This window comes from Marmota flaviventris, chromosome X (assembly GCF_047511675.1).
Source record: "Marmota flaviventris isolate mMarFla1 chromosome X, mMarFla1.hap1, whole genome shotgun sequence".
In the NCBI taxonomy this organism is placed as follows: domain Eukaryota; kingdom Metazoa; phylum Chordata; class Mammalia; order Rodentia; family Sciuridae; genus Marmota; species Marmota flaviventris.
In genome coordinates, this window is record NC_092518.1 from 51,453,079 (window position 1) to 51,471,353 (window position 18,275).

At 34.0% G+C, this 18,275-nt stretch overlaps 1 protein-coding gene across 4 annotated transcripts in view; it reads right to left on the reverse strand.

Annotated features, from left to right (window-relative positions):
- Atp7a (ATPase copper transporting alpha) overlaps nucleotides 1-18,275 on the reverse strand; it is a 143,635-nt gene that overhangs the window by 24,018 nt on the left and 101,342 nt on the right. For all 4 annotated transcript variants that reach the window (XM_027922959.2, XM_071606043.1, XM_071606042.1 and 1 more), the window contains 9 exons: nucleotides 13,229-13,432; nucleotides 9,982-10,145; nucleotides 8,624-8,785; nucleotides 6,947-7,023; nucleotides 6,517-6,742; nucleotides 5,069-5,302; nucleotides 3,236-3,327; nucleotides 1,284-1,411; nucleotides 90-244 (listed from right to left, as the gene is read on the reverse strand). In XM_027922959.2, the coding sequence (XP_027778760.1) occupies nucleotides 90-244; nucleotides 1,284-1,411; nucleotides 3,236-3,327; nucleotides 5,069-5,302; nucleotides 6,517-6,742; nucleotides 6,947-7,023; nucleotides 8,624-8,785; nucleotides 9,982-10,145; nucleotides 13,229-13,432 (1,442 nt within the window). The remainder of the gene's footprint in view (nucleotides 1-89; nucleotides 245-1,283; nucleotides 1,412-3,235; nucleotides 3,328-5,068; nucleotides 5,303-6,516; nucleotides 6,743-6,946; nucleotides 7,024-8,623; nucleotides 8,786-9,981; nucleotides 10,146-13,228; nucleotides 13,433-18,275) is intronic.

An 18,275-nucleotide genomic window follows, 5' to 3' on the forward strand; every position in this document is an offset into this window, starting at 1 on the left:
TAAAGAAAATATAAAATCTTGAACAAGATTTACTTGGAGAAGGCTTTAAGGAAAATACTTTTCTTTTTCTACTGCGGGGGTTAAGCTACCTTTGATGTTTGTGCCTCCTCCACAAGTTTGACAATTTGAGAAAGGGTTGTGTCTGCTCCAACGTGGGTTGCTCGGATAAGTATGGACCCATTCTGGTTAATGGAACCAGCAATCACTGTGCTGCCAGGTTTTTTAGCCACAGGCATTGCCTCCCCTGTAGGAATAGTAAAGACAGATTCAGGCAGCATAGATGATCACCACTTTCAAACGTACCACCATTTGTTGACTGTCAAAAAACAAGGAAACTACTGGCATGTATAACTAAAAAGAACAAATTTTTTAAAAAGAAACTAGAGAAGATTCTCCCTTTATGAAATATATACTGGACAAATGCCTAGGTGAAAGTTGCCCTCCCCTTTTCCTCATGTCAGTTCTAGGACAAACCCAGGGATACATACTTCAAACTGAAAACCCTAATATGTTAGCTCTTGCTAAGAGATACTTTTGGAGCTTCACCCTAGTCCTAGATCACTGGTTCTCAACTTGTTCTCAAGGAGCACTTAGAAATGTAGGCAGGAGTTATTCTTTGTAATAAAAATGACTGGAATGAAAGGGCATGGGAAAATGGACCAAGGTCAGGGACACTAATTTGTACTACAGTGAATAAGACAGTCCTCCTGAACTAAGACTTTTCCCATCCAGATTGGAAATGGCACCCCTACAGAGCATTAAATTATTTCTCCATGGTCCATAAACTGAGCCCCTTCTGGGACTATCTGGAGAGTTGAGGAGGAAAGAAGTTATTTTAATTCTGCCCCTAATTGGCCTTAATGATCTAAGACCTCTAAAAATACTCTAGGCCTACTCTTTTAGAGCAGACCCTGATACAAAAACCTTGTATTTTTAACCCAGATCAGACTTGACCAGTCTTTTGGGCGAGAACAGATAATTGCCCAGAAAAAAATTTGCCAAAGCCTATCTGGCTCTAAAGGAGACTAAGACAACTTCCTTTGGTTAGGAATTCGGGTAATTAATAATCTTCAATGAAGAGTCTCCAATAGCATAACTAAAACCACAAAGCAAATCTGAAGAAACTCATTTAACACAATCTTAAAAGTAATTCATATTCTCTTTGCTCATAATTCACTCATGTACAGTTTCTACAAAAAGTGCTTCATCTTTAGTGCCTATATTCATTAACACTTTGGATTCAGTTCACTTTCATATCACAAGCCTCTAAAAAAACACATTACCTGTGATGAGGGATTCATCTACCATAGAATGTCCTTCAATAACTCGACCATCCACCGGAAATTTGCCTCCTGGAACAACTTTAATGATATCTCCACGTTGTACAAGTTCCACATCCACTTGTTCTTCACTGAATGTAAGTTAACATAAAAAGTATCATAACAATGTAGTTTTTACCCTGACCTACCCATGTAAGCTTTGTAGCTCATGTCAAGCTTCAGGCTCCATAATTACTACCAACGGAAGCTAAGATCAACATTTAAGTCAGGAACTACCACATTGGTCTTGCTCACTGTTAGTGAGCACAAAATATTTGTTGAATAGTCATTTAATGAATATTTACTAAATATTTGTTGAATAGTCATTTAATGAATATTTACTAAATATTTGTTGAATAGTCATTTAATGAATAAGTGAAAGATTTAAAAATAATGTGATGGGTTCTATTTAACTGAAAAATTTATTGTGTAAATTTGTCTAATAATTTTACGAGTATAAAACTGACAAATACAAAGGAATGGAATCTAATCAAGCCTTTAGCTCTAATTTCCAATTTATAAGTAACATAGGAGTTACAGAATAAGTTAAATGAACCAAGTGTGGAGGCACACACCTGTAATCCTAGTGACTCAGGACTCTGAGGCAAGAGGATTACAAATTTGAGGCTAGCCTCAGCAACTTAGCAAAGCCCTAAGCAACTCAGTAAGACCCTGTCACAAAATAAAAAAGGTGAGAGATGTAGCTCAGTGGTAAATCACCCCTGGGTTCAATCTCCAGTACCAAAACAATAAAAATAAACAAGTTAAATGATATCACAAGGAAGCTAAGAGACAAATTTAGATAGTGGAATATTATATAGAACAACTGATGGATGCTTCTTCAACAAGTCAATTATATTGGGGGTGGGGAGAAAGAGAGGAAGGAGATATTCTAGATTAAAAGATATTCTAGATTATCATAAGACACATGATAGGAATGTATACATGAATCAAAACATCACACTGCATCTCAAATATTTACAAATATTGTGTGTCAATAAAAACTCAAATAATGTTTTTTGGTATCAGGGATTGAACCCAGTGGGGGCTTAACCACTGAGACACATCCCCAGCTATTTAGAGAAGGGTCTCACTGAGTTGTGTGGGGCCTCAATAAGTTGCTGAGACTGGCTTTGAGCCACTGGGATTACAGGCACATGCCACCACGCCTCGCAAAACTCAACTAATTTTTAAAAACTGCAAATGATACAGTGATATTATTTGAATTCTATTTCAAACAAAGATACATAAGACATTTTGGAGACAAAAGGAGAAATGTGAATACAGATTGATTATTAGAAGACATTAAGTAGCTGGGCATGATGGTGCACACCTGCAATCCCAGTGACTTAAGAGGCTGAGGCAGGAGGAGAATTGCAAATTCAAGGCCAGTCTCAGCAATTTAATGAGACTCTATCTCAAAATAAAAACAAATAAAAAGCATTGGGGATATGGCTCAGTGGTAAAGCACCCCTGGGTTCAAAAAAAAGAAGACATTAAGGAATCATTGTTTACTTTGATAGATGTAAAATGGAATATGTCCCCCTTTTTAGAAGTATTTATACAGAATTTTAGCAATAAAACAATATGGTTTGGATATGTTTTTTTTTTTGGGAAGTACTGGTGATTGAACCCAGGGGTAATCCACCACTGAGTTACATCTCCAGTCTTTTTTGTTTGTTTGTTTTTGAGACGGTCTCACTAGGTTGCCCAGACTGGCCTAAACTTCTACTACAACAACAGAAAGAAAGATAAAATGACTAGATGAAGTAAAGTGTGGCAAAATATGGAAAACTGTTAAGTCTGGGAGATGAATTATGTGGTCTTATGAAACTTTTCTCTCTACTGCCGGGTATATTTGAAAATTTCTGTAAGAAGTTAAAAAAAAGAGAAAGGAAAAGAATGAAGATAAATACCTCAGGAGGATATTTTCAGAGTTAAGAGTTACAATAGTTGCTTCTGTAGCTTGTAGTGAAATCAGCTTTGCAAGAGCCTCTGATGTTTTGCCCTATAAATTAAAACAAATACATTAGCAATGCTAAGAAATAGAATGTTCAGATCTTAATTAAAATTAAGATATAACTTTAACATTTACCAAAAAGTCAGCTTTGGAAATATTAATTTGTTCAAACGAGACAAAAGTTCATATCAAAAATATGAAGCAGGGCTGGGGCTGTAGCTCAGTGGCAGAGCACTTGCCTAGCATGCAAAATGGGTTTGATCCTCAGCACCACATAAAAATAAATAAATAAAATAAAGGCATTCTGTCCATCTATAACTACAATAAAAATATTTAGAAATGAAGCATACAAAATATTGAAAGTATTAAATATATTTTATGAAAAGTATACATTAAAAAGAAAATATTAGGAATTCAATAAATACATTGGAAAAGGACATAATAGGCAAATCATTTAAAAAGAAATATAAATATCCACTGCATGGAATAGTGTTTATTACTAATGGAAAAAATACAAGCTAAAGCAACCCATTAATATCATTTAATGCCTAATAACTTTGCACAGATTTAGATAAAATGCAATGCTGATTAGGTTGTAGTACACTAGTTCACTGACATACCCTTGATGGCAAAACACTTCTGGCTACAACTTATAGCAAGAAACAGAGAAAAAGTTTTATGCCCTTTAACCTGGTAATCACATTCTTTATAATTTCAATAAAGATACTAGTTCAAAGGAAATAACTATTAGACATGAATATGTTCAATGCAGAATTATCTACATTTTTTTAATAATGGTGGAAACAACCTAATTGTGAACAAAAGCAGAAGAGTAAACTAAAGAATGCTGACTTAATATGCTATTATTCAGAAACATTAATAATTGCCGGGTGCGATGATGCACACCTGAAATCTCAGCAGTTGGTAGGCTGAGGCAGGAGGATCACAAGTTCAAAGCTAGCTCAGCAAAAGGGAGGTGCTGAGCAACTCAGTGAGACTCTGTCTCTAAATGAAATAGAAAATAGGGCTGGGGATGTGGCTCAGTGGTTGAGTGCCCGAGTTCAACCCCTGGTATGCCCCATTAAAAAAAAGAAAGAAATATGAAATAATTCTCTAGACTGCAAAAACTGGGAAAAAACTTTATAGTGTTAAAGATACAAAGTGCTAAATATACATTATGTTTGCAAATCTTAAATAGAAAGGAATTAGAAATGGACCATGGATGAAATTTTTCCATCATTATTTTAAACCATGTGGTTACATCAGTCTTTTAATTAGTAATGTGATATAAATAAGTGTTTTTCAAATGTCTCCCTCTTAAAATAACCATGTACATACTTTATTCTATAAATTTGTTAAATCTATTAAAGTACTATTCAACTTAAATATTACCAAAACAAAAATACTTCTTTCATGAAAGGGAATCAGGGAAGGGGAGGGAAAGCTAAAGGAAGGTAATGGGGAAGTAGATAAATCAGAGTATGTTATTGGCATGTACTTATATGTCACAATGAAATCATTCAAATGCACTAATAAAAAATGTTCAAAGGGGAGGTACTGGGGAATGGAATTGACCAAATTACATTATATGCATATATGAATATGTAACAACAAATCCCATTATTATGTATAATTACAATGCACCAATAAAAGTAAATTTTAAAAACCAATTTTTCCCAAAACCTACTTATTGCAGTAAATGGTTTACTATATAAATCAATGTAGAAAATATTGTGGTCATTTATCTGATACCCAGGATTTTAATAACCATCAACCTTTCTTACTTTACCTTTGCTATATGTTCCAGCCATCGGCCTAGTGCAATAAACACAAACAACATGGGAGGTGTGTCAAAGAAAGTAATAGGGTTCACTTTGGCTCTCTCATACATTGCAACCAGAAGAATAACCAAAGAGTAGGCAAATGCAATGGTAGTTGCCAGCACAATCAGTACATCCATATTTGCTGTCTTATGCTTCAATGCTTTGTAAGCTTGAATGTAGAAGTACCAGCCTCCAAAAAACTGTAATATAGAAATGATAATCATTCAGTATTTAAAAATGCCAAAATCCACATGTACACTTCAACAACTTAAAGTATCAATATCTACAATTCCTCTGGCTTTTAACTGATACACAAATATAAGGGGAGATTTTAAGCTGAGGTAAGTTTATATTTTAGCAGATGTGGATGTAGAAGGAGAGATTCAAATTGCTGTACAAGTCCTTGAGGGCTGTCTTTTGTGATCCAATGGATATTTCACATTATAAGGAAAGATATCTAGTTCTTGGATTTTTCTTTTTGATATTAACAAAACACAACAACAAGGACAAAATTTACATTTTGGTCAGGATTTAAAAATATCTTTGTTATACATGTTAAAAGTTATAATAAACAGTAGAATCTATTTGATACATTTATATGAGCACGGACTATATCTTATTCTAATTAGGATCCCAGTCTTATGTAATGTTGAGATTCACTGTGGTGTATTTATAAATGTACACAGTAAAGTTATATCAGATTCATAAAACTCAACCCCTTCACCTAGCACCATTAGTCATCCTAAGTGGTATTTTACAAGCTATTGGATCTATTGGCTGCATTTGTTGGTAAACATAACTGGAAAGCTCATTTTCATTAGTATGAGAAACATACTAAGATGTTTTTAAAATCATTATTACCTTTTATAAGGATCAAATAAAGGAAGAAATTTATTAAATGGAAGTGTTCTATTCCACAAAGTTCATCTCAAGGGCTGGGGTTGTGGCTCAGTGGTAAAGTGATTGCCTAGCACGTGCAAGGCCCTGGGTTTGATCCTCAGCACTACGCAAAAATAAATAAATAAAATAAAGGTATTGTGTCCAACTAAAAAATAAATATATATATAAAAATTTTATCTCAAAACAAGGGTTAAAAACATATAGAAAGTAAGAAACCGAAATGCCAGGGAAAAATAATAAATATAAAGCTATATTCAGAAATAGATATGAATATCAAATCCAAAAATTTGAATTCTTGTTCTCTGCTTTGTCATTAACAACATTCTTAGGAATAAAATGACATCTTTTATGTACTTCAACTAACTATTCAGTTTAATATTAGTTTTGTAAAACATCCAACATAAAATGATCAGATTTCTCACTAATACCTATTTTGCAATCAGAAATAACTTCCCCGGCCACATTTTGGATATTTTTTCGTTACTACCAAATATGCATGCTACATTTCACTTGCCTGTACAGGTACACATAATAAAAAGGACAGCAAATTCATAATGGACAATCCTGGCAGGATCTGGCGCTCCAGGAACATAGAAGAATGAATGTTGATCATTTCCTCATTACTAATGTTCTGATTATGGTGAAGAGTTGTAAGGTGGTGGTCTATAACCATCATATATATCATCAGCCCCATTACAGGAATACAGAAAAATAGGCTCACAAGGAAGGACCGTCTCCATCTTACATGGAAAAAAGTAAGAAAAGAAACATAATTTATTAAGTAGCTAATGGTTAAAGATGCTGTGTACTATAAAGAAATTCAGATTGTAACCTTTCTACCCAGTATAAGGATGATATAAAAACTCATATGCTATCAGGAAGTTAAATTTGCAATGAGGAGTCAAAATCTGGTTTTTTTACTGACATCCCAAAAAAGTACTTACTGTCTTATTTCTCGTTTATGGTCTAGGTGACTTGCTGACCGATCCTTCTTGACCAAAGAAGCTTCAAAACCTAAGCTCTAAGGAAATTCATGAGAAAACAATTATTTCACTCAACATATAAATATTATATAGAGAAATTCTAAGCCATGATATTGTCATTTAGAGCAATTCAGTTCAATTACTGAGTGTAAGTCCCTCTGTGAAATATGTAGATTATGTGCTTCCTGATGTTGATTACCTTTGTTTCTAATATTTCATCAAATAAGTTAATATTTCCTTAATTTTAGTTAATGTCTATCTTTCTGCTCTCAAACTAACAATTTAACTCAACTGCAGTTGTCCTCAGTAGAGGTTCTCATTAATAGTTCACAAAAGGGCTGGGGTTGTGGCTTGGCGATAGCATGCTCCTCTCGCACGTGGGAGTCGCTGGGTTCAATCCTCAGCACCACATAAAAATAAATAAATAAAATTAAGGTATTGTGTCCAATTACAACTAACAAAAAAATTTAAAAAAAAATAGTTCACAAAAGCTAGCACCATACTAAATACATTATTCAAGACCTCATGTATGCTAGTCTTGATTCTGATTCCATCAGAAATAGAACTTAAATGAAAATCATTTTCCCCAATAAAACAAAGTATAAAAAGGAAATTACACCTAAGTGAGACTCACATGAGTTTAGATACTAACATACACTATATTTTTAACTGCTAGGAAAACTGTTGCCATCTTACATCTTGGTAGTATAGTACAGAGAAGAGAGTCAGAGTGATTAGGTTCAAATCCCAGTTATACTTACCAGTTATGGACAAGTAACTTCTCATAACCTGAGTATCCTCACCTCCAAAATTAAGATGGCTATGCTGCTGTGGGAATTAGGAATTGAAGCTTTGCAATCTTGCATTATTGAGTACCTTCATGTCAATATGATACCTTTGTGTCATAGGTACTCAATAATTCTAGCTTCACTAAGATGTTAATGGTATTGTTACCTTTACTAATTGGATCTTCTCTGAATTATTAACATACTTTAGATTATTGGAAGATCAATTTTACAGCACATTGAAATTTTTAAAGGACTTTCCATGTATTATTGCTTAAAATTTGCTAAAGAACACAGGATAAATATGGTGCAAAGAAAAGGGCTTGTCTTTTTAATTCTTTTACTTTAACTTAAAAACAGAGTTTTTGCTTTGACCTAACAATGTATCTAACGTGATGCTTCATCTGCTTAGTGATTAACAAAAATCTTACTCATAACAAATCTGATTTATTTCCATTTTCTATAGCTTATGGTATACTTAGAGTATAGCTTATGGTATAGCTTATGCCTAACATGTGTGAAGCCCTAAGTTTGATCCCCAGCAGCACACACATAAAAAGTCTTCACTTCCATTTTCTAAATATTTTAAGTGAGTTGTAGTTCTAACTTAAGTCTGTTTGTAATTAATGTACTTTAATGTGCTTTAAATGTACCTTTGCTTAAATTTTCCTAACAAAGACCAAGGGAAAAAAATCAGAAACATTTGCATTAGATTTTGAGATAGATCTTATCTGGAATATTCAAAGGGGTCAGATTTTTTTTCATTGTCTCTATCTGAAGCAAAACAGATGTGATATACTGAGGTGTTGGTTAAGTAGGTAAGAATACAGAAGTGCAAAGCCTTGGTACTTACTTCAATTGTATGGATAATATCTCTGGGACCAATAATTTCTGGATCATATTTAATATGTGCTTTGTTTGTTGCCAGGGCCACAGAGCAGTAGAAGACCCCTCTGTGTTTTGTGAGAGTAGACTCTATTTTATGTACACAAGAGGCACATGTCATTCCTCTTACCTGTTGAAGAAAAAGCCTTTGTTATTCAGAAATATTATTTTTCTTCCATTAAATATGAGTTAGTACTTTTAACTAAAAGGACTCTTATGAAAAATCTCATCTGTCCTATTAGTATGCTTCAGATATTATCATTAGAATATCATTTTTATATTACATGAAACAAAGATATATAGTCCTAACTACTATAGGTTAGATAGAAGAGCATTTCATTAAAAATCTATCTCTTCCTGTCCCTACTACTAAAGTAATAGAGGATTTGGTATCTCTCATTGTTTCTCATATCTAAATGCCTTGCTTCTCTCTAGATTTTTTTGCATCCTGCTAAAGTATATAGCCTTTAATATTACTTTCAGTGAAAGTTAATAGGTGACTGAAAAGTTTCAACTTTGTGTCTATAAAGATATGGTTTTCTCTACATCTTAAGTGGGGTTATTGTTTAGTTGTGTATTAAAATTTAAATTGAATGGGCAGGATTTTCAGAATGACTATGTGAGGACCTCAGCAAATCTTTTCCTCAAAGAAAAACAATAGGCCAGGCCTATCACAGGTGCACACCTTTAACACTGGCAACCTGGGAGGCTAAGGTAGGAAGATAGCAAGTTTGAGGCCAGCCTGAGCAACTTAGAGGGATTACAGGCATGTGCCACTGTGCCTGGCTGTATTGTTATTCTTTTAAATAGCTGTATTTTGTTCCATAACATGTCTACATTTAATTTATATAGCCATTTCTTATTAAAAGACATTTAGGTTGGATCTAAATTTTTGTTCTTAAAGTTTTATAACAAATATAACCTTATATATGCTCATATTTCTATAGGAAAGAACCCTAGCATCTGATTTTCCAGGTTGGAGAAAATGATCTTTTTTGGAAAATGATCATTTGAAACCAGTATGCCCTACATCTGTTCTATAAATTCATTTATAAAATTTAAATTTTTAGTGTATCTGGAATTCATTCTTTACTAGATAGAAATCATGCTACATTAAAAAGTTGATTTTCATTTACTCATTCAAACCTAATTCTTAATGAACATACAATTATATTCTATGCTTGAAGACCACCACAAACTCATATTTTATCCTTCCTTTATTTCATTATATATCTTATTTTCCCAGCCTTATCTTCAGAACTCTTCTATGAACCCTCACCAAGTTTCCCTGGAAATTTTATTAACCATACAAAAAGTCTTACTTACAACAAGTTCCAAAACACCATCCCCTTCATTAGCATTTTCTATCAAAGTGGCACCAAATCCAAGGTCTCGGATAAATTCTGCTATCAATGGTGGTTGTATAACAGTAGGATTATATCTTACTTCTGCCTTGCCAGCCATCAGGGCAACAAGTACAGAATATATTCCTAGGAACATTCATAGAGATAATAAAACAATAGAAATAATAGTCCTTCTAAAAAAGGAGTAATGTTATAATTATATTTTTGTATTTTTTCATTTAACTGTAAAGGATCAAAGTAAAATTAATTACTTAACTTTATACAAGTCTTGAACCCAAACCAAATAAAACTCTTTGTCCTTCATAAACCTTTTATGGAAAGTTTCAGTTATATACACGTAAGAGAGGAAAAACATAAATAACTTAATGCAAACATCACCCAGATTCTACAATTATCAATACTACTTGGCCAATTTTCTTTTTCTTTTAAGAGACAGGATCTCACTATGTTGCCCAGACTAGCCTCTAACGCTTGGGCACAAGTGATCCTTGGGAAGTAGCTAGGACTACAGGTATGTGCCACCACACCCAGCTTTTATTTATCTATATTACTACTCATGGTATTCCTCGCCCTCTACCTGGATTATGTTGAAGAAAATCCCAGATGTTATATCATTTCATGTGTAAATATTTAAATATGTATTTCTCAAAGACCCCAAAGATAATCAAAATAGGGTTGGGGTGTATCTCAGTTGTAGAATGCTTGCTTATCTTGCACAGAGCCCCAGCAACGCAAAATATAAATGAATAACCATAATACCATTTTGCACCTAAAATAATTCTTCATTATCATCAAATACTCAGGAAGTATTCACATTTCTACAAATTGTATTATAACTGTTCATTAGTTTAACAGTTTTTTGCTTGAATTGGGATCCAAGTAAGCCCTATGGATTGTAATCGGTAAATTGACTATACTTGTAAACATAAGCATTTTTAGAAGCTAATAAGATAGAGTTCTGGAGAAAGGAACTTAGACAATCATCACAATTGTAGCAAAGAATCCAAGAATATACCAATGTACATATTGTAATATTATTAAATAATAATCATTTCTTAAAATTCTTCAGTTTCATTGTCTAGCACACACTAAGCTAAAAAGCTCTTATTCCTTGGGAAAAAAAGTGTCATACAACTTGCTAACAAAGCAAACAACATGATTGCTGTTTGTTGGTACAAACTTTTGTTAAAATCCATTTCACTTATGTAGGCTAGCTACTGCTGTCACTGCAAGAAGATAATTAACTCCACACAGCAGAATAGCAGCCCTTTCTAGGAATCTGTGGTACTTGGTGGCTATCTGACAGGAAATAGAGCTAATAGTCCATAGGTTAGCTCTGCAGTTTGACAGGAAGGAAAAAAAATTCTGAATATTAATTTAATAATAGTTTCAAGTTTAAAAGTACCTAATATACAAACTCTATGCATTTTGGGCTTTATGGGTACCAAATAATTGAGATGATCAGTTTACAAGAAGAGTATCAATAGGAAGAGAAGGGTATACAGAAAGAGGGAAAAAATCTTTTTGCTTCAGTTGATTGTAATCTATAGCTAAGCAGAAACAGAAAGGAAATACGATTTTTCAGATTTCAAAAATGTTGAAACTTATGTTCAGGGGCTGGAGTTGTAGCTCAATGGCAGAGCGTTCACTAGCATGTGTGAGGCACTGGGTTTGAGCCTCAGAACCACATAAAAATAGACAAAATAAAGACATTCTGTCCATCTACAACTACAAAAAAATTTAAAAATATAAATTAAAAAATATAAAAACTCAATCACTTATATAAATTAATTTTTAAAAATTCCTCTAACTATAATTGGAACTCTTTCGATTCTTTTTTTTTTTCTTCTTTTTAGTAGTGGGAATTAAACTCAGAATGAATTTTTTTTAAAAAAAGCACCTGCTCTACAACTGAATTTTATTTTCACTGACTCTATTCATTTTTAGAAATATAATGCACACTTAATTGAGTAAATGCTAATGCTACTTAGTTTAAGAAAAGTGAATATAGTGACCCAAGCGAGGTTAGCAATATACCTAATTGGGCTAAGAGGTGATAAAGGGTACAGTATATAGTAAATAGAAGAAAGTACTGAATGAATTTAAAAAGTTTTGTAACTGGTACAGGTATTGCTTGTTTCATAAAAAGCCAATTTCTGAATTGCCCCAAAATATTCAGTTCTCTAACTAAACAGGAATCTTGCTAGCTTCTTTTTGTTCATTTGCTTGGCAACCTCCCTCTTTTTTTAAATAATCAAAATAACTTAAGCGTTTACCACATTCCAGTTTAAAATCATGGGGGGGCTGTAATGAAGGATGCAGACATAACAGAATGCAGATAAAACAGTATTGAACTGAAGATGGCTCTGTATATCATATATTTTGTTGAAATAATGTTTTCACCTTAATACATAGATGTTGTGATTATTACATACACTTGGAGTTATTTACCCAATGATGAGGGTAAGTTTACACTCATCCTTATTTCCTTATCCAACCCTTGTGAATGTATGACTGAGATATTTAGTAGGTTAGGACAACCTAAGTACCAAAACTAAGACAGATCTCATTAAACATAATACATAATCAATATATAATAACTGTAACATCTGAATGGTTAAGAAGAATACTGTTATCCTGAAAGTCTATAAGTATGAATGTATATAATAAGCTAAAACATCTGAGCATGATTGAATAAAAAAATTGTGGTATAGATGTTCTAAAATTTATAACTTAAAATCTGGATACAATATTAAGCAATTTTTGGACAGTTTTACCATAAGCAAAGATCAGATATCAAACTGTTAGAAGAGAACAAATATAATTTTAAAATATATTGTTTTTGATCGACTCCTTGATCCAGGTATGGTAACACTGAAACCCTGATGGATTCTAATTTTCAGTTTTAAGCATAGCTTTAACAGAAAATTTGTTTCTTAAAATCCATTGTAGCCATGATTCATAAAGAAGAGTAATCCTATATATTTCCTTCTGCTATTTTTTCTGTAATTGTCAATGACATTAAAATGTAACCATGAGGTAAACAAGATAACACTAACAAAAACTGGCTATTAGGACATCAGGGTGGTTCAGCATATCACTGACAGTCTTTATGAAGAATCATAAATGTGGTTACAAAACACATAAGAGAACAAAAGGAAAAGAATTCTAAAATTAGTATACAAAATATCAAGCTTTAAGTGCCTTACCTTCTTCACGCCTTAAATTCCTTTCAATGTTTGCTACACAAGAAGCACAAGTCATGCCAGTAACCTGTATGTAACACTTAGATGAAGTCTTCGCCTCCTCCTTATTATGAACTAGTGTCATTGTCTTATTTAATTCAATAGTTGATGACAAAGGTGGAATTTCTGATGAGGGCTGAGCTATCACTACTAATGGTTCATTTGTATCTAGAAGAAAGGGAAAGATTCTTTTAATTTGTGATATTGATTATTCTCCAACTGCCACCTTGTCACATATTACAATCCACATCCCCAAGCACTGCCAATCCATTTATTTAAAACCAAAAAGGTCCTACAAGTCCTCAGCAAATATGTAGTCTTTACACTTTCCCACCATTAACTTCCAGTTTCGACAGTGCCCAATATACTGTACTGAAAGCTATGCAAATACAGTCTGTCTTTCAGCCAGGTATGGTGGCACATTCCTGTAATTCCAGCAATTTGAGAAACTGAGGCAGGAGATTGTAAATTTGAGGCAGGAATGGGCACCTTAGCAAAATCCTGTTTCAAAAAATATAAAGGGCTGGGAAATGTAACTCAGTGGTAGAGTGCCCCTGGGTTTAATCCCTATCACAAAACGACAACAACAAAACAGTATTTTCAGACTGACTGAATCCAGGTAAGTGAAAACATGAAAAGTGAAACCCTGGATAAGGGAAGACTATTAAGTGGAACAAAAAGCAGTTTATAAAACAGCATTGCAATATGATTTCATCTAAAATGTTGCGGGCATATGCATAAGAAAGCATGGAAAGCTATATAACAAATTTAACAGTGACTACTTCCGGAGTGGGGTTAAGGCAGGGATAGAATGAGAGAAGAACAAATTCCCTCTACTGATACTCCTTATAGTTTGAATTTTTAGCACACATTTAAAATGTCTTTGTGGACAGTATAAGAGGCAAGGAATAAGAAGTAGTCTTTATTTTGCATAAAGGAGTATTCAGAGAATCTCTATATAGAATATTTATAAACCATGGAACAATTGTCATCCCAGAAGCTCCCCTATAGTCTCAGAAAATATGTCCTAGTTTAGCCATTGAGGTATTAATCGCTTCCCAAAAAGGGAAAGATCATTCTAATACATTTCTGCACCTATAAAAATGCCAAAATTTTTCCTCTCCTGTTCATGAAGAGGTGATATGGAAATTTCTACTGACCTATCTAACTTGTTCTTTCTCCCACTTGGACCAAAAAAACCGATGCAATTCTATTTGGGCTAGTGCACAAAAGAACCCTTGCTTGCACAGTTTCCAGGATGTTGAAGAAGAGCATCTTTGGAAGAAACTTTAACAAAAGCCTGATCATTTCCCTAAAGAATAAAGATGCAGATTTCTCATATAAGGGGCTGGGGTAGTGGTTAGCAGTAGAGCGCTCGCCCAGCATGTGCAAGGCCCTGGGTTCAATACTCAGCACCACATAAAAATAAATAAATAAATAAAGTTACGGGGTATAATCAATCCATGTATGTATAATATGTCAAAATACACTCTATTGTCACAAATATCTAAAAACATCAAATAAAAAATGCAGATTCTGGTTTTGTACACTGTAGTTGGGACCTGGGATTCTGCATTTCCACCAATCTCCCAGCTGATGGCCATGCGGCCCAATATGGGTACAGCAAAAGACAGTTTCAATAGTAAAGGACCATATTCTCCCCATTCCTAAATTTGTCAATATCTGATCTTTTTACACACACACACACACACACACACACACACTTTAGTTATAATTGGATACAATACCTTTATTTTTTTAATGTGGTGCTGAGGATCGAACCTAGCGCCTCCAACATGCTAGGCGAGTGCTCTACCACTGAGCCACGACCCCAGCCCCAATATCTAATCTTAAGTGAATCACTTTGGAAAACTATTCATTCATATTATAACAATGTTATTTAGAATACTGAAGGAGAAAATTTACCAAATAGTACCACCCTTTTTGTTTTGTTTTGTTTGTTTACACTACTCAGGATTGAAACCAGGGCCTTATCCATGCTAAGAAAGTACAACTGAGACAGATCCCCAGCCCTTTAAAAAAAATTGAAACAGGCTGGCCTCCAACTTGCGATCTTTCTGTGTCAACCTCCAGTGTAGCTAGGACTATAGACATGAGCAACTTCACCCAGCTTCACTGTTATCTTAAAGGACTCAAAAAGTAGGCTCCTTCAGTAAAAGGTAATAACTTGGGCTTTTAATAAATCCATTATTCTAATATAGCCAGAAACTTCCTTCATTCTCTCATAATTACTACTGAATCTTAATCATGAACTTAGACAATGAGAAAAAACAGTTTGTTGTGCCCATCACTGTAAGTCTTGTTTCAGAGCCATTTAGCTATTTTAGGTACCAGAGGTAACCTTGAATACCATCTGCAATTTTCACACTCTGGAAGTACAGTATTAAAGTCACAGAGGTGGACCCTTCAGTTACTGAGGCATGACTTCTAAATAAAGAGTCATAAAATTGTGACCTTTAGCCCTGTGAGTGTGGCAATCAAATAACAAAAGCTTCTACCTTTCACAAAGACAGTGAAGTACTAAAAGGTCACAATTAACAAATGGTTGATGTGTGTCTGTCTTTTTTGGGTGGTGGTGGAGATTGAACCCAGGGCCTCTGTGCATACTAGCGAATCACTCTCCCAACTGAGCTATATCCCCAGCCCCTGGCTGGCTTGCAATTAGCTTTTCTACAACACTTCTTATGCTTAAATAAATTAAAAGGAAAGTTGTTTTTCCTATACTTGAGGCAATAATTAGAAATGATTAAAAAAATCTGAAGGATTTACAATCCAATACTCAAAAGTGGAAGGGGCTCCGTGTAATGTAACAAATACATAATCTAAAAATGGCTGAAAAACAATGATAAACATCATGTTTGCAATTTACTCTCAAATAGTTCACACACAAAATAATATTCACATATGTATGTGTGTATATACATAAATGTATATCAGAGAATGAGAAAACATAGGTAATGAAATATGAACAACTGGGGATATAAATGAAATTGATAAACAGGATTTCTTTGTACTGTTCTTACAATTTTCTTGTAAGTTTGAAATTATTCAAAAAAAATTACAGCCTGGTGCAGTGGCACATGACTGTAATCCCAGTGATTCAAGAGGCTGACGTGGGAGGATCACAAATTCAAGGCCAGCTTCGGCAACACAGCAAGAACCTGTCTCCAAATAAAAAGGGGCTAAGGATGTAGCTTAGTGGTAAAGCACCCCTGAGTTCAATCCTCAGTACTGAAAACATAAAAGTTATAAAAGGAAGAAACTTAAGAGTATTCTGTGTTCTTTAATTGGTTAATGAAGACTTCACATATTGCATGTCTTTTTACTTTACTAGAATGACAATATTGATGATTGTGATAAAAGGTGTCTCCCATTTTTCTCACAACCTCCTTTAACATTTATGACCCATGCAGGACACAGAAGCAAAAGGCGTTGATCCCTTCATCAGAGAACAAGTCACAGGGGCAGACTCTGAGTAGAAGATTAGCTCTGACACTGATACTCAGAAAATTAAAATGGTTAGCCACAATTCTGGCAGAATCTTGAACTCTGATTGATGTCTAGCAGAACCACAGGTTAAAGTCATTTGATATCAACCTTTAATCCAAATAACATGGGTCACTGTTGTCGCAGCTCTAATTATTTTAGAGTAACATTCATTGTGCCAGGGTTTTGTTTCTTTTTAACCTATCATATCCATTAACGTATTTTTATGAGCCCTAACAGATGCAGGCCATATAACCAGTTTCTGATAATTATTTTTTGAATAATTAATTCATAGGGCCCTTGACAGTAATGGGTTGAAATTTTTAAAAATGTTAAAAGTTACTGAGCATGTAACTAGCTGGACTAGCTGGATCTCTATATGGTATCAGGGACTGAACAAGTACTCTTGAATTCCAATTACTAGTCTGATCAAAATTTCTCCTATTGGGCTAGGGGTCTAGCTCAGTAATAGAGCACTTGCTTATTAGCATGTGTCAGACCCCAGGTTTGAGGAAAAGCATCACCAAAAAAAGAAAGAAAAAAAAGAAATTCTGTTGCTCAAGTCCATCTTTGAAAACACCTAAGGAAATTGGGAAGTTGCAGCTCTGCTCTCATTTGTTATACAAGATATCATAAAATGGTGGCTATTTAAATTATATTATTTAATATTATTATTTTGGGTACCAGGGGTTGAACTCAGGAGCACTAGACCACTGAGCCACATCCCCAGCCCTTTTTTGTATTTTATTCAAAGACAGGGTCTCACTGAGTTGCTTAGCACCTTGCTTTTTGCTGAGGCTGGCTTTGAACTCATGATCCTCCTGCCTTAGCCGCCCTAGCTGCTGGATTATAGGTGTGCGCCACCGTGCCTGGCTAATATATTTTTATTGGATTAAATGAAGATTCTGGACTTTGTGTAAATAAGGCTAATATAAATTCAATTCATTTTATTCATAGAGGTCAACAGAGCACATTATTTAGACCAGTGTTCTCAAACCTTAATGTACATAAGAATTACCTGGAGAGCTCATTAAAATGTAGATTTGGGTTCAATAAGTCAGCAGTGGGCTAGAAAGTCTGTATTTCTAACACCCTGCCAAGTGATGCTGATGTTGCTGATCTGTGAACCACACTTCAAGTTGCAAAAATTTAGACTCAAGTAAATAGGAAAAATTTCCTTTTTGGGGCTAGTCTGAAAGTTTATGGGGCCCTTGCTTAATGTAATGACAAATACCAGATCTGAATGTGAAAAAATACTTCAGTTTTATATCATATGTGATATAAATTAATTATATTTGGGTTCCTATGTGTAAGACGCAAATGAATATTATAATATAAGCAACTTGTTTTAATGATACTGATATAAACGAAACTTATTTAGGTGGTATTCATCATCGACAAAATAATATCAAATATATGCCAAAGTATTTTGATTTTATAGAAACTCTGAAAAAAATCCAACATTATGAATTACTGAAATGCAAATCAACATAATTTCAAATTC